This window comes from Falco rusticolus, chromosome 4 (assembly GCF_015220075.1).
Source record: "Falco rusticolus isolate bFalRus1 chromosome 4, bFalRus1.pri, whole genome shotgun sequence".
Taxonomy (NCBI): Eukaryota; Metazoa; Chordata; class Aves; order Falconiformes; family Falconidae; genus Falco; species Falco rusticolus.
The window spans coordinates 89,263,009-89,279,956 of NC_051190.1; the positions used below are offsets into that span (position 1 = coordinate 89,263,009).

The following is a 16,948-nucleotide window of genomic DNA, read 5'->3' on the forward strand; positions in this document are numbered from 1 at the left end:
GCTACAATGAGAAGCCGTGTTAGCAAAGCTCGCCTCTTCATATGGTTACAACCAGGGGGTGGAAAGAGAAGTTTTCAATGGGTTTTTAAGACTAACTCACTAGCCCCCAGGGTATACCAGAAAATTCTGGAGAGATGCCACATACCCTCTTTCCAGTGGCCAGAACTGCAGTGTTATGGGCAGCTCATTCAGTGAAATGACCTCATAGGCAATTTCCTCCTGCCCCCCGTCCCAGCAGCATTTATATAAGCTAGAAACAACGGTTAAGTGCTATTTAAGACCAACAAGGACACAATGGAGTTTGCTTCTTTTATTACGAAAGATACAAAAACACAGAGTGTAGTGAAGCTATCATTAGAAATGTGAACTTTTTTTGAACCAACATTCTATTTACATACACAAAATTCCCCAACTGGAACAACATCAAATGTGAGACACATTATCAGAATATACCATATACACAAGTTCAGAGATTTAATATCTCTGTTACTCTATACATGATTGTTACACAAGAAGTCAATTCCTACCTGTCTTACACAACTATTTTAAATTAAGTTTATGAGGACTACTCAAGCAGAATCTGGGCAAAGTTCTGCTGTTTGAATGGTTACTTTATAAATACAGTACAAAATCACAGAGCTGGCTTTTCAGCCAGGCTCAATCTTCTGTGGTGTCAAACAGGCCATGCTCCAAATTGATGGGAGTAAAATAATGGAAACTATTATTTATTTTTATTGACATCAAACCAGAAATACCTTAGGCATCACAAATGTACTGGTTTTCAGATCACTGATCAGCTATTAGGAAAAGCAAGTCTTTTTATTTATTTTTTTAAAACTCTTCCCTCAAACAGAAAAGCCAATTAAAATACTTGAGCTTACTTTGTGTGAGCAGACATTCTGTTAAAAGAATAAAAGCGGACACACCACTTTGTATTGTTTTTAACTGGAACCAACTACTGCTTAGTAAAATAAGGCACTTCTTCCTTTAGATCAGTCCACTTCCCTACATTTTAGTTTAGCTCCATTTTACACAGACAGGTGATTTCAGCTATGCCACTTGTGACAGCAGAAGGGATGTTGTTAAGAACTGTTGCTCTCCAAGCATGGATGGTCTCAACAATACCTTCTGGATTGCTTGCACCCAAGTCACACAGTGAATATACGGCTGCCAGCTGCACACCCCAGGGAACACCTGTGAAAAGGTAACACAAATCAGCTTATAGATGCTTTGATATGCAATAAAATGGTGTTGGGAAACCTGAATCTAAAGAAACTATCAGTTCAAGAACTGGAATTAAAATACATCAGCAACAGGGATGCCTAAAACCAGAAAGCAGAGAGATGACAACCTGCACGCAAATTGCCCAACATCTGATTTTATACTAGCCCTTTCCAGTTCTCTAAATTCAGCAGGTTTTCAGTATTCAAAGGGCATAAAAGATTTGAGCATGTAGTCGTTTTACTCCAATTAAGGGTGATCAGACTTTCATGAAGTCAGGTTTACACAGTCTGAAATAGAGACAGACATATAGCACTCGCTCGGAAGAACTTGAGATTGCAAGGAAAAGCAGCTATACAAATGGTTCAAAGCAGCTCCCTAACATCAGCCAATGCTTCACTGCAAAATGTACTTAACATCCAGAATAACTGAGCAACATAGATCTCTGCTGCCCTAATTGCCTTGTATTGTCTCAGCCAGAAATTTGGGCTTCTTGCAACCCTCTCCCAATACAACGATCCTGCTAGGAGCAAGCTTTGGCATGAGCTGCTCAGGTAACAAATTAGCTATTACTGTTCAAGTGAAGATGGCCCTTTAAGTTCTCTGAGGCTGATGTGCTGTCACATGCAGTGTAATTCCAAGGTGGCTGAAACTCTCTCAGAATTGTTCTGCGTCTCTAACAGAAGGTAATACACATGCTTCATTAACTTTGGAAGAGAACGGGACTCGAACTGAAACCTGTTTGTACTGTTATGCACCAACAGAGCACTGCACAAGCAGGCTGTTTTGGCGTGTGTGTCTCATTTTGTGCATGTTCTCCTTACAGAACAGAAGGCAAAACTTCACACTGCAGATGTTACAGTAAAGTTCCTCTAAATAAACATTACCTTCATCTTTTGCATGCCGTACAAACAGTCCAATTACAGAACTGACATTCTTCACTGCAGCAAGACATCCTTCCTTCAAACCTATTTGGCCCAATCGACCTGAAACAAAAAAAGGTTACTACATAGTAAAGTTTAGACAGTCAACTTCCTAATTTTCAGACTTGCCAACTGTCTGTTGAAGCATCTTAAATCACAAAAACTAGTCGTTCTTGTTACCATGTTGTCTTGGGAACAAGAGCTGTCCTGTTCCTTTTGTGACTAAAGGCCCCAAGCCATTGTTCGTCAGATTGAGCCAACCTCCTGCAGGTTTACAATTTCTAAGTATAAAACTCTCAAAGAACGCAATCTCTGTTTAGCAAACAGTATTATATAGCCTACATACTGAAAAGATCTATTGAAGTTTTCTATTTACCTTGAATGCCATCTAGATCCCAAATAAATGAAATCTAACTTAAAATTGCAGGAAGAGGTATTAGTTGCACACAAAACCTTATTTTATACACTTTGCTATAAAGTATATGTAGCTACAGATATCTTCATTTTAAATACATGAAACGTTGGTATTTGTTATTGTGAAATCAGAGTAACATCTCTCAAAAATTAAGTACATACTTTCTACAGGCTGACAAACAGAAAATATCTGCATAGGACTATAAAAGTTTGGCTTTTAAGGTAAAATTTGTGAAGAAAGTGGAGACAAAAAAAAAAAAAAAAAAAAGGGCAAAAATACTCCAATTCACTTTCCAGGCAGGCTGACGCTTTCAAAGAACATACTTACACAAAGCAGAAGTTCAACAAGAATTTGGACTACGTACCAATTAGCCTGAGTGTCAATGCTATAACACTATCAGGAACGGATTGAGCAGTTTCATGCCCCTTTCTCTTTTTTATCCATTTATCCATGGATGGCCAAAGCACTTTGCTGTGGAAGACAAATTAATTTGACAATCTGGTACTGCATGAAGGGGTGGTACAATATTCGTACCATAATGAATGCAAATAGTTCCTTTGTTTACCATGTATTCCCATAGCTCCACTTGCACCTTTAATTCACCTTCTAGGGAAACTCTTTACTATTCCAAGCATCCACAAATCTGAACAATGTAAAGGTTTTAAACCCAAGTAATGAAAGCTAAATTTCTGGTGCAATCACTCTTCTTCAGAATAGTATTGCTGTTCATCTGCCATTCATTTCCCTGCAATGTTCTGCACCTCTACCTAAAGTCAAGAACTTACTCCGCTGACTTTATAGATGTATATGAAAACACATTACTTTTAAATGTCATGCTGAGATGTTACGCAAGCTTCTTATATGACTGAAAATTCACAGTTTGCATGTTACAAGTAGGAACTGACGCTTGTTTTTAAATCTGAAAGAACCCAATAAGACTTTTTTAATCCTCAAAATGATGTTAATAAATCTAGTTAACCTGTTACCAGCAAAACTCCACACTATCAACTCTGTATGGCTTAGTTAAAATGACATACCTTTCACTGAAGCTAATATGTATTCATTTCAAAAGTATGTCACCAAAAATAACCTCCTATTTGAAAGCATGGAACTTGTATAAAAGACTTGATGATGATCATACGTTATTTGCATTTACTTTATACTCAACAATACTTTATGTCGTAGTTACACACATGCCGTACTTTTGCAAATTATACTTGGTTATGTAACCTCTGCACAAAAAATGGGGGCTGCCAGAGCAGTGTCAGTATCAAAATGAAGTCTTTCAAACCACGTTAATTGTGGTAGCAGTCCATGCACTGGATTACAGGATTCAAAGAAAATTCAATACATTGAACCTCAGTATTATAATTATTTTAGAATTAAAATCAGACTGAAATTGGTATAGTACACTAATAGTCACATTTCACTTTCAGCGCTGAAGGAGAGCTATTTACACATCAAAAGTTCCACCCTCATTTTCTAGTGATGGTGGGGAAGGGAATTCAACAGTTAAATCCAGAGGAAGACAACCAATCATTTTGCTTTGTTGACTAACAACCCACCTGAACATTTTCCACAATTGTCCACATATACCTATTTTAAAGCAATTCTTTATTAGAACAGTTCAAACACTGTTAATTTCTTGGACCGGTACCATAACATGCTGTATTTCCTCATTGATCGCTCATTCTGTCTTAAAATAAGGCACACAAACACATTTGTCTAGGTCTCATCAGATTAAAACGTCCTCATTTCTATGTTTCTATGCAATGGTTTACTATATTAAAAGCTAAGTCACAATGTCTCAAATTTGAAAGAAAAAAACAAACAAACAAAAAAACCCCAATACCAAAACAAAGCACAAAAAAAACTACACAGGAAAACATGTGAAAGAACTGCTTGCCATCATACCTTATAACATTGTCATGTGTCCAGTCCCACTTCAGGTGGGAGCAGAGTAGATCAACAGCAAATACATACTGCCAAGCATCTTCACTCAGATCTTCTCCATATTGCTCACTTAGCTGGAATTCTATTTTTGGACATGACTGCATTTCTAAAAGCAGGTTTGAGACCATAATACCAGCATCTACAGAGGAACTCTGGAATTTTAGAAGGTGATTATCTTAATGCATGAAACGTTACCAACCCAGAAACAAACTTTTTACATATATTTGATTATGACTGTCCACAGTATCTTACACCATAAATTCAACTTCAGGTTTGACTTAACACAAACAAAAGGAGTACATAAACCAAAATCTTCATGTAATCAGTATTTTTCTTGAGTAAAAGGAGAATTTGAAAAAAAACCAACCAAGCAATAAAACTCACAAACCCTCCCTCTTCTCTCCTCTCAGGCACCCTCTTCCTGCCTCCTACAATTTGATGATTTTTTTTTTGACCTCATTCATTGATCTCAGTGAAGCTTGAATGTCAGAAAAGTGTTTTCCAGTGCAAGAAGATTAGACTAATCCTGCTCACTTTGTAAGTTGGTTTTGGTTTGGGGTTTTTTTTTAATTATTTTCTGATGCTGAAATCTGTTACTGTTTGTTGTTCATTAAGGGCTAATTTCCAAGCAAGTACTCCAATAGCTGAGGTAGTAATAACTGAAAGCATGTCATGTGAAACAATTCTGTTAATTAAATAGCTAGGACAAGCAAGAAAGTTTAAAAACAAACATCCTTTCAGTATCTGAACGACTACAAAAAAGTCTAAGCTTATCACATACACACTGTGAGTGCTTAGCGTATCTCCTCCGTACAAAAGCTCGTATAATTGGCAAGTGCTGCAACTCTGCAAGTCACTGAAACGGCATAATTTGACCAAGAAATAAAATACCCATCCAACATGAGCTTTACTTGCATAAGTAGAATAACTGTCTCAAAAAATTATATGTATGACAGACTGTCGACCACAATCCACTTGAAATTTGTCCCTGTATTTCCACTTAAGTAGAGTACATCTTACAGATAGGATGATGTCATCTGCTATCATCAATATAGAAATTCCCGAGATCCTTCTCTCTAGCTGCAGCAGCTCTCATATTTCATAAGGATCCATAAAGAAGGTAGGCACTGTGTATGCACAGAATTAGTATTTCCAGGAACATTTACTGAGACATACATGCAACTGTCAGCATGGGACTGAAAGTTGTAACCTAATAGAATGAAGAATACAAATTCTTTGCTAAACGGGATTGCATTAAGCTTATGTGAAGAAATGTACCCTCTGAATACCAGAGCTTAGTGCTACATCACAACTGTGATGTAATCCAAAGAAACATATACAAATCCATGCATTCTTAACTCACTCCACTCCACTAAATCAGGAGGTTTAGAGGGGCTGTAATTCCAGTGGTAACATACTAAATTCAGGGCTGGTTTTGAATCTAAAAAAAAATTTTAAAAAAATCATCATGCTTCTTCCAGTGGGTACACCACCTAAAGCCTATGCTGACAGCAGTAAGCCTAGCTGCAGTCCCCAAGGCAGCTGTGGAGCAGCATGTTTGGATGGGGAATAGGTGAGCTATGAAACACAATGATTTTGTTCACTTGGTATTTACAGAACTATAGCATTTCTACCAGGCAAGCCTGGCGCTGGTACGCAGTTTTCAAAACTCCTGGGGCCCAAGCCTTCAAGCAAATCACAAGCCTGCTACACACATGCCTCCTCCAGAAGCAAAGTACCCCCAGCTTTCCATCTGCATGATGTAAATTTGCTCCCACTGACATTGTGTGTCTCAATTTTTCCTCTTTGCAACATCCTTTTCAGGATGGCAGTACGTGCCTGCTGAAAACCGACAGAAATTAAATGACTCATCCAAGGGCTCAAAGACTTGAGGTCAAATTTCAGAAGTCCTTAACACTACACTGGTCGTCCTTCTTCTGCCATCACTACACTTTTGTACTGATGATGCCAATTGCTTATGAAATGAATTGGCTGATTATTGTTTTTTGGTGATAGATGGGTATTTACAGTCTACCTCGCAGAAAGATCATGAGTAAAAAGAGACAGGCTCATCCTGAAATTAACTATAATAAATAATTAAGTACTACACAGAGACAAACCCAATACATATTGAAAAACCCCAACAACAACAAACCACCTCAAAGAACCTCAAAGTCACAGTTTCATAGAGGGACAGAATTCCCTAGTCCAAGAACATGCCAGTCAAAGTATAAAAACTGTTGACTTTTCATGTTTAATAGAGGGATTAGCATTTAACAGGGAAAACCAGAAAAGTGTTGTATTCTAGCAGGGTCTAGACAACCCGAGGGCAAAGGCCTGAAGCAACACTGGTTGTGGAACTGTAACCGACGCCACGGCAGGGTCACAGGTACCTCCACACCCTCCCCCAGTACGCTGCTTGGTTTGATTCGGCCAGCAAAGCAACCACTGCAGACACAAGCTGCCACGGAACACAAGAGCAGACATTACCTGTTCCCAGCTGAGATAAGCGCTCATACAGGCCAGCATCTCGCTGCTTGCACTCTGCCTGACAACTAATTGCATAGCTTTGTTAATTGCACCTTGGAAGACAAATATGTCAGACCATATGTTTGTGATAAATAAAATCATTTTTTCGGCGTCTGGAAAGTCTAAGAAGAAAAAAAACAGAACAAAGTAAATTTTTAACATTTTTTAAAAAAAAGAAAGATACTTGGGCATTAAAAGCTAGTACGCTCTTCAGCAGGTTAACTGGGAAAGGCGGCATAGAAGTCACATGACTGCAGCCCAGGGAAGGGGAGTCATACTAGCACATCTCAGTCCTGAGATTAAATAAGAAAAAAAGGCTCAAGAAAAAAAAATAAAATCACCACTTCAGCTACCACCCCCATTGTAATTTCATTCTTTTTTTGTAAGGAAAAAAAAAATGAGAAGGCTTCATTGGACTTCAGTGTGCAACAACAGTGCAAAAGGACCTATTATTTTGCATTTTGAGGTTGGTCCCCCCCTTCATCCTTCTTACTGCACTTTAGTTCACTAAGTAGAGTGGTCTTGGAGCACTGAAACTGGATTCTTTTAGGATGAAATTAAACTGGAAGATGCACTCCAGAAGCCTACCTAATATACTCTAGCCACAAACAAGCACTCTGATCACTGGATCAAACCAGTGGTAGTCCAAAAGAAAAAAATACTCCCGAGATGTGTAATAATGTGAAAATCAGGTCTTCAGCAAAAATCCACAGTGCTTGCTAACACTTTGCACCCGTACAAGCACGAAATCCACATAAAAAAAATAAACTTTGCTAAGAACTTTCACACAAATAAAGTATGAAACCTGATGTCGCTTAGCGATTTTCCCAGACTCTGTCAGGGAAATTATATGTTATACAAGTTGTAAGTGAGCGCGTAAGAATGATGCATGTCAAAATTTTTATTTCCACAGACATTAAAAAAGTGAAACCTCATCCATTACATTCATTCCAGTCTAGTATCTGACAACTACATGTCCAGAACTATACGAGTAAGAGAGGAGAGTTCCAGGCCATCAAAGGGAAGCTAACAGTCCCTTCTGAACACCAAAGCAGAGATCTTCACAGCAAAAGTATTACGATAAAACATGAGCGTGTAGACTGCAAGCACTAACAAGTAAATTGGAATAAGCGAGAAGTAGATACAGCTTCTGTGCATGAAATGCAATACTGCAATACATATGCCTGAAATACTACTTCTACTATAAAAAGCTACGTGTCTTCCCTCTTCAATTCAGCATAACTTCTACATTTTTAGAAAGACCTTAAGAACTAGACAACATATGAGAATACATCAAATCAAGAAGCTTTAATGGATTCACTGAGCATAAAGAATTTACAGAGTTCCACCCAGTCTCCTGGATGGACCTTCTCTGCTTTGAAACCCCTCGTCACATAAGAATGAACTTTTTTTTTTGTCAGAACAAGGACTGTTGCTAAACTAGAGTTATCTACATGCTGCAACTTGAATTGCCCGCCGATGAATTTGGAATGCTTGAGACTCACCCAGTGATGAGTAAGAGTTAAAGGGGCATCAAAAGAAGACAAGTTAAAAAAAAAAAAGGAGGGGAACAGAGGAGGGGTAAAAGGAAAAATAACAAAAGAAAAATAACAATTTAGTCATTTAAGTCAGAATATGTGAAAGAAGAACAGAACAAAAAAGGACAGACAAGAAGAGAACAGATGACAAGTCTAACGCAGTGGTACTGACTCTTTATAGTCAATTTGGCAATTGTGTAGCTAGCACATCTCTCATGCTTCATGTTGGCATAATTCTAATAGGAATTAATATATGAAATTACATGAAAAAGAAAACCCTAAAAAGAATGCATTGTAATCAAACAAAAAATAAACATATTTTAACAAAACTCAAACAACCCTTAAGATGTATTTACAGCTATTCACACTCAAAATATAACAATAAAAGCAAAGGACAACCACAACAGGAATTTATGCAGTTCGGAGTATAAAATAGAAAATCATTCAACAAAAATCTGCATTTACGTACTGAATTTTGGATCTTACCCAAAAAAAAGGAGGAAAAAAAGGGGAATGTTTAACATGTGCAAGAGCTCACAAAAAGACAGAGTACCGAGGTACTGCAAATGAAAGGCTTAACCATTAATTTAGACTAAGAGAAAGTACCTGACAAGTAATAGTTTCTGACATGGTGCAGCACTGAAACTATTAACATGAAAAAAGTGAAAGAAGAGTTATGATGGACTACATGAAGGACAGAAAAACAGCTAAGAAAACAGGAATTCCAAAAAGAACCCAGGAAAAAAAAAAACAACCAAACAAAAATATTGCAATCCAACAAAAAGATAATTAAGAACAAAATAAAATCCCAATCCTTAATAAGATAAAAAAAAGAAAAAAGACAGGGATGTTATATAGAAAACAACCAACCACTAAGTGAAGCAAGCAAAAGTTGTAGCATTTTGCTCCTCAGTGCTCTTGAATTTTAAATTTCAAACACAGATACCAATACACTGTTTTGAGCCCTGGACACCTTGGTATTTTCAAACCAAGCAAAGTCCTTCCAGAACTAAGACAGACTCTTAATTTAGCACAGTGATAGTATGTATGTATGTATGACCTTGCTACTGGGGGGGGGGGGGGGGGGGGAGCGGTGAGAAAGGGAACCAAAATAAAAAAAACAAACTCTCAACCAAGGAGGACTTTAGATAATGGGAAGTAATAAAACTTTAAGGAGGACACGTTGTACAAACACACTGGTTTTGATCAAGGTATTCCCCAACTCCTGACACTATTTTAAGCCAATACATGTTTTTAACTCATACTTGCTTTATGAATCAGTGCCTACTCAACTAAAATAAAAAAATGCTACTAAAAGAAAGTACAAAATTCCCTGGAATCACATTATCATTTTGGAGATTGCAAGGCAAAAACTGAAAGCACAGAGAATCCTAAATAAAATATTTATTTGGAAAAATTAGTAGACTACTAAGACCCCAGGTCTGGGGACCAAACCCAGGACCAAACTGACACAGACATATGGAGGAACGGTGAGATGGGAAATTTTTCTACAATAGTCTATACTTCTGCACTACAGAAAAAAGTTCCAAGGAAAATGTCCCTTTTACAGCATTTTTGTTTGTTTTTATAAACATAATCATTCTGCAACACTACAGCAAAGATACATGGTATATTTAAGATATGAGACCACTACGCCATACTATACCTTCTTTAAGTAGGCTATAGCAGAAAAGGCGGGCTCTTTCCATATCTCCCAGCTGTCGACAAATTCCCGTATAGACTCGACACAGAGCCTGATTGAAATTGTAGTTCGTGGCATTCTTCTGAGCCTTGAGTTTATTGAGAATAGCATGCAGCAAGGACTCTGCTAAATGCTTTAAGGCACAAAATGTATTGTTAGCCTACTATAGACTTGAGAATATTTGGTAACATTATAATAGTATGACAAGTAAAAACCCCTACTATCTTATTTGCAAGCATGCTGTTTGCATACATGTAAAAATGCAGAAAAGTAAATCAGAGGCAACCAGCAAAAGAAAAAGAGTGAGGAACAACCTCCCAGAATAAACATGTCTTAAATAGATGCAGAATAGGGCTACTATTACTTAAAAATAAATTGTTTAGTTATGTGATTAAACACTATCTTCCTCAAACAAAAAGCGAGGAGAGCAATAATGACAGGTAGAGGAACCCCGCTAACATAACCGGAGCAAACGGAGCGCTGACTTGGCTGACCCAGAGCTGCTATAGGAGGACACACAGCCCATTGTCCAGGTAAGCCTTAAGAGATGAGCCCACAGCAGTCTCTCCCCGGATCACTTTACACAATGCAGGAGGTGGGGGGGTGTGTTACTCTCTACAGTAACATGAGACTCAATATGAGATGCAAGGAAGGAGAATATTGTGACTGTACAAGACTTAGTATAGGATGTTTAGAGGGTGGGCTAAATGTGGGGAACAGAACGAGAGGCTCAGAAGCCAGGTGCTGGGGAGGCTACAGGTTTAGACTGGGTACCTGCAGATACTGGGGAGCCTGAGTGTTGGCCTCATGAGGAACCAGAAGGTCCAAGCCAGCTACCTGAAAGACCGGGGATCTGAGGGTCAGATGCAGGTAAAGCCATAGCTCTGGACCAGCTACTGGAGAGATGCGTGTGCGCTTCTGTGTCTGCAAGTCTGTCGGTGCTTGAGACAAGTGGGGAGAACAGCAGTCACCTACTGGATATACTGAGTATCTGATGTTAGTTACTGGAAGGATCCATAGTCTGCCTATATGTATGTATGTATTTTCCACTACCAGGCTTTCACCCTGATCAGCCAGAGAAGGAAACAAGATGACGTGTGCGTTGCATGCATGTGTGCCTCTGAGGAGTATGTACTCAGTACGTACTCAGCCTTGCTACTGGCTGGACCTGGAAACATAAAGCTGCTGCAGCCTTCCTTCTTGTTACAGGGAGTTACAGATTTGGCAACTCCTAACAAAGATGACCTGACAACTTGGAAGCAACTTCTGCAGAGAACCTAATTACATTCAAGAACTGACACGGCAAAATATCATGCATCAGCTGGTGAACTGCTCTGTTGCAGACCACAACTTTTCTATGAGAAAGATGGCAATTTAAGACAGATTTTTCAACCCGGATTCTAAGCAAGTTCTCAGAAACAAATTAATGAAAGATTTTTCCAATACAATTCATTGGAACAACCTGATGTAGAATAATAAAGGTAAACATGGAATGAAAGGGTATGTCACTATTGTATATACAATGTCGTTTACCGTAATTGAAAAAATAAAAAAAGGTAATCGAACCTCGCACTTTTAGAGGAAATCATTCTACAATTGTAAATACTATCCACTACAAGGAAATGATGCAAAAATAAAGTGGTTTACACACACATCAGGAAAGCAAACATATTTACAAACGCAGCTTGGCATCTTGGACACACCACTGAATCGTAATTTCTTGTGAAGTTCTATGTCTTCTCGAGTTATACAAGTTTAGATGTGTGATAACCTTTCAAGACTACCCTCCTGCACTACAGACCGCCTGAACAATTGAGAGTTCAAAGACTACGTACTCATACTCTTTTCATCTGAAATCATTGTTACAACACAAAATCAAAAGTTATGCTACTTACCTTGTTTTTAATACCAAATTCATAGACAACTTCTTTCTCTTCATCTCTCATTATTGGAATCTTTGAGATATTACCAGCATACATATGACCTTTAATAACTGGTAACAAGTCAAAACAGGATTCAGCAATCTTCTTCAATGCCAAAGACACTTCCTGGCAGTCAGGATCAATAGCATTCTTTACTGGTAGTGATGCTTCTACACTGGAACTCTGTGCTGAATCACTGATTTCACAGCTTTTGTCATGGAAAGCCTCCTGCACCTCAGAGGTTGTATTTTTAGTATTTCCAATAGCAGCAATATCACTGGGCTCCAGCTTTGGTGGTTCACTGTCCAACCTCAGTCTCTTTGCACTTCTTGGCATAGACACTGGCAACAAGGTCCGTTTTTCAAGCTGATGTGATGAGCTTGAAAACAATTGCTGATTTTGCATATCTTTGTCTTGATCTTTGCCACTATCGGATTTTAAATTGCTCCCAGTTTTCACAAAAGCAGTTGATGTAGACGCAATTTCTTTGAACCCACCGATCTGAGCCACAGATCCTGGCAGACTTTGGCTGTCTGAAAAAGCACATCGGTTAAGCTGAATATTGCCTTTCAGTATGTTTAATGTCCTTGCTCTGGCAGACAGCTCAGGATACATAGTGTCCAAAATTTTCACAGAGTTCTCCTGAGGAGCACCTGGAGCAGTACTGTCAGCTGCCAATAGAGGTAATCTTCCTGGAACAGGAAGGGCATGCTTTGGAATAGAAGTACAAAACTTCAAAGGTGAGGAGTGAATCCTTCGACCTACTGCCATTTCTGAGGGTGAGGGAGGAGAAAATAAAAGAGCAGATTTTACTGTTGGAGTATCTGTTAATGGAGACATGAGAGGAGGAACAGGAGTTTCACGTAGTGGGGATATCAGGTCCTCAAGAGGGGAAAGCAAAGAGGCTCGACCGGCAGAGGACATCACTGGGGACACGGTACATGCTTTTGGAGGAGTAGCAATCAAAGGCAGTAGCAAGGGGGGCAGAGGAGGACCCATCTCTTGCCTGATTTTATTTATAGTCTCACTTGAGCATTTTGTTGGCACAGAAGTATCAGCATTTGCAAGAACTGGCTGAGTTGGTTTATCTTTGAAAGTCTTTATTCTTCTTTTACCTTGAAACATCCTCTTGGATAGCTTGGCATGCATCACCTGGGCAGCCGTCTTGGTGGAAACAGTCAAGATTTCAGATGGTTCTTGCTTTTTGCGCTTCAATTTATTGCTCTCTTTGAGAGCAACATCCACACAAGACTCTGTCTCCAACATACAGAGCTTCTCAAATACTGGTTTTTGTGGCTCAGAAGGCTGCCTAACTGTCTGACAACTGCCCTCTACAACGGATACGTCTGGATTTGGGAAATACTTGACAAAAAATGTTTTTGTACTGCTACCATCTAGGATAACATCAGTGTTGTTTTCTCCTCTATTGCAATCAGTGCAAGTCTGATTATGCTCTTCAGACATGGTGACCTGCATATCAACATCGTGTAGTAGACTCTGCTCCATATTTGACTCAAGTTTTTCATAATAATTTTCTTCTAAGGAACTGCCAAGTGCTAACATTCCTGTATTTAGTTTACTGGTTTTTATACCCAGTCTGCTAGTTTTTGAGAAACTGGTTAGCTTGTGGCATAGTGGCGATCTATTTTTTGAAGCACTTTGCATCACAGGGTTTTCTTTTGATGTCCCAGTTTTTAACAGATTTTCCACACCATCATTGATGCATTCAGCTCTGTTAGAGTCTACCGTGCATTTGTAAGCACCCTCATTATTTTCAGAGGTTACTAACAGACACTCACTTTTCGAAGAGGCTAAGTCTCCCTCCCCAACACCACTCAATAACTCATTTGCAGTACCTGGAGAGCTGTTAGTTTCACGGTGTGTATCCACATCCACCACAGAGTCTGCTCTTAGATGGCTAACTGCCAAGGCATCTCCTGGGTGCGTTGTTGAAGGAAGTTCACATACTTGGCCATCACCATCAACAACTGCACCAGTTTCCAGAGCACCCACTGCAATTCTCCTGGAAGCTCTCAGTTCCTTTCTGAACACAGGAACACATTCAGAACGTTTTGCACATCTAACTTTTTGTATAGAACAGTCTTTCTCTTCAGATTCATTGCTCTGCTCTGACATATCAAAATAATTTGTAGACCTTTTTATGGCATTTTTCCCAGCTGCCTCAAAACTACTCAGCTCTTTGCTTTCTACCCTGGCTGTTGGCGAACCAGTTCTAGAAGGATCTGTTGTAACCTCCCACATAGAAGTCCTGCATCCTGATTCTTGACAATCAAACTTTTGGAGAAGAGAAATATTCTTATTACAAGAATCTGCATCCAGGATCTGTGATTTAACAGATGCCTGAGGTCCTTTATCTACTGGCTGTTCCTCCTCATCTAAAATTTTCACTTCATTTTTGTGTATGTATCCCCTCTCAGAGCAGTCCAGTTCTTTGCACATGTCTTTTTCAGCAGACAGGATCTCAGCACCCTCTTCCAAGCTTTCTGAAGAACAGTTAAATGCACTACCTGCAACACAATTTTTGTCCCCTTTGCTTTCCCACGTACAGGAAAAAGCATCCTTTTCCGTGAAATTAGTTTTAGCAAAACTGACAACTTTCTGAAGACTGAAATTTAGATCAGGAGGCATTGTGGATTCCAAGCCAATTCCCAATTGCACAGAAGAATCTGTTTCTTCAGCATTTATAGAGTCCAACTCCAAGTCCCCTTGAGAAGAAAAAGCCAGGTCACTATTAAAATCCATTTCTGAAGCAGGCTGGCAGATGATCTCTGAAATGCTATTTTTCTTCACAACATTCTCCTCCCAGTTAAACGAACTGGAACAAGTCTCAGTCAACAATTCTTTACTTTGTTTATTTAATTCCCCTTTTATTTCATCACATTTAACATTTTCAGTTACCAAGAACTGATTCAGAGGTTTTGCATACTGTGCCTGAGCTACTAAGACAGATTCAATGGTATCCACTCTTTCTAACAGCTCACTGCTTTCCTCTCCAAAATGTTCTGGATTAACTTTGAATTCAGTCCGAGATTCAAACACTCCCAAGTCTTGAGATTTGGACAACCCATGTTCCAATGTACTACACAGGTTTTCAGGTTGTTTTATTTCACCTTTTATTTCTGTCAAATCTAACACAGAGGATTCACACTTAGCTACACTGCTTTCTGTATCAATAATGCCTGCCATCTTCGGTAGCACAAGTATACTTCCCAAGTCTGATTTCCCCTGCAGTAAATTACTAACATTTTCTTCCTGGTGTGGTTTGCCTTTTAAATATACCTCCTCCTTTATATCTACTAATTCTCCATTTTCTACACTATGGCGTAGCTCTGATGGTTCAGCTATTTCTAGAACACTTTCTCTGTTAAATTTCATGGCTAGTTCAGTCGTCTCGGGTCTGGTTATACTAATGTCTTCCGTTCTGAGCTGTTCATCCTCCTTTGGAAAGGCTGACAAAGCAGCCCTCTCCATACCTACACTTTTGTCTATATCATCCATACTCAGTAAATTTCTGATTCCTTCTATAGCAGATACAGATAAGTAATGTTTAGAAACCTTAACAGTCTCTGGTTTGCGCTCTCTGTCCGCTTCATCTTTTACTGTCTGTACACATTGTTTCTCCAGTATCTCTTCATTGTCACGGTTTAATTCAGAGGACTGAGAGTGTGCAGAGATCTCAACAGCTCCAGCGTCTGCCTCAGTCTCTATAATTATTCTCTCCCCAGTGTGCTGCATCATTAGTTCTTTAGGACACTTCACTTCAGGGAAGGATTTTGAACTACTGAAATCAGACAATACATTTTCAGACAGTTCTCTCTCGTTATTTGCCTCTGCAGAGAGTCCTTTCACCTCTATTGCAGCTGTTATTTCCTCTCCAATTATCATTTGTTCTATGTCTTCCCCTACATCACTTGCCATGTTAGTCACTTGGATTACATTTTTTGGTTCATTTTCAACCACTTCATTCTGTATCAACACATCAGATTGCTCCTCAGAATCTTCACTTTGAAGCATAATACATTGCTCAGATGGCAAATGAGCAACATTTTGGGGAACAGAAACTGCCCTGGGAGTTTCTCTCTCTCTTGATAATCTATCTCTTTCTGCTTTCATTAATTCACCATGCTTTTCATGTGATTTTTCATAAGCAACAGCTCTAATTAAGATGACATTCTCCTCTGTTTGCTCTACCTCACTACATTTTTCCATCTGATTCTGAGGCTTGAAACTGTTTAACATAAAATCAGCTGAAGAACAACCCTCTTCACTGTGCGTGTCCTCACTATCTCCTTTCTGTTCTTTGATGGCTTCCGATTCATGTGCTGTTGCATCAGTTAGTTCTCTCTTCTCAGTTTCTATATTATCAGAATTCTCCAAGCAATCTTTGTTAGTTTCCATGTTTGTAATTAAAGAAGCAACTTCAGCTTGCTTTGTTTCAGCATCTCTCTCCTCCTTGCTTGACATCATTGGACCAATATGAACATTCTTTTCATTCCAACTTAGGCTATGTGAGATTTCTGCATCAAGGCCATGCTCACATGATCTGCTCTGTTTGCTGCACTCCTCGTCGAGGCTGAACACATCACAACTCTGATCTTGGTCATCTTGTAAAATATCCTCCACTGCAGAAGCACCGCAATCAACTTCTTCATCACTGGAACCTGTGATTTCTCCAAACAATATATCCTTTAACAAAAAATACCAAGTTAATATTCCAAAGCCTG

At 39.0% G+C, this 16,948-nt stretch overlaps 1 protein-coding gene across 5 annotated transcripts in view; it reads right to left on the reverse strand.

The window, feature by feature from the left end:
- Positions 1-295: 295 nt before the first annotated feature.
- Positions 296-16,948, reverse strand: part of ICE1 (interactor of little elongation complex ELL subunit 1) — a 39,248-nt gene continuing 22,595 nt past the window's right edge. For 2 of the 5 annotated variants that reach the window (XM_037383321.1, XM_037383323.1), the window contains exons 14-20: positions 12,177-16,910; positions 10,246-10,414; positions 7,003-7,163; positions 4,474-4,664; positions 2,924-3,030; positions 2,109-2,207; positions 296-1,194 (exon numbers count right to left, since the gene is read on the reverse strand). In XM_037383321.1, coding sequence (XP_037239218.1) covers positions 1,013-1,194; positions 2,109-2,207; positions 2,924-3,030; positions 4,474-4,664; positions 7,003-7,163; positions 10,246-10,414; positions 12,177-16,910 — 5,643 coding nt within the window. In that variant the 3' untranslated portion in view covers positions 296-1,012. Of the gene's footprint in view, positions 1,195-2,108; positions 2,208-2,923; positions 3,031-4,473; positions 4,665-7,002; positions 7,164-10,245; positions 10,415-11,055; positions 11,223-12,176; positions 16,911-16,948 lie in introns of those variants that run through there. The other 3 variants (XM_037383322.1, XM_037383324.1, XR_005103645.1) reach the window with 3 other exon arrangements.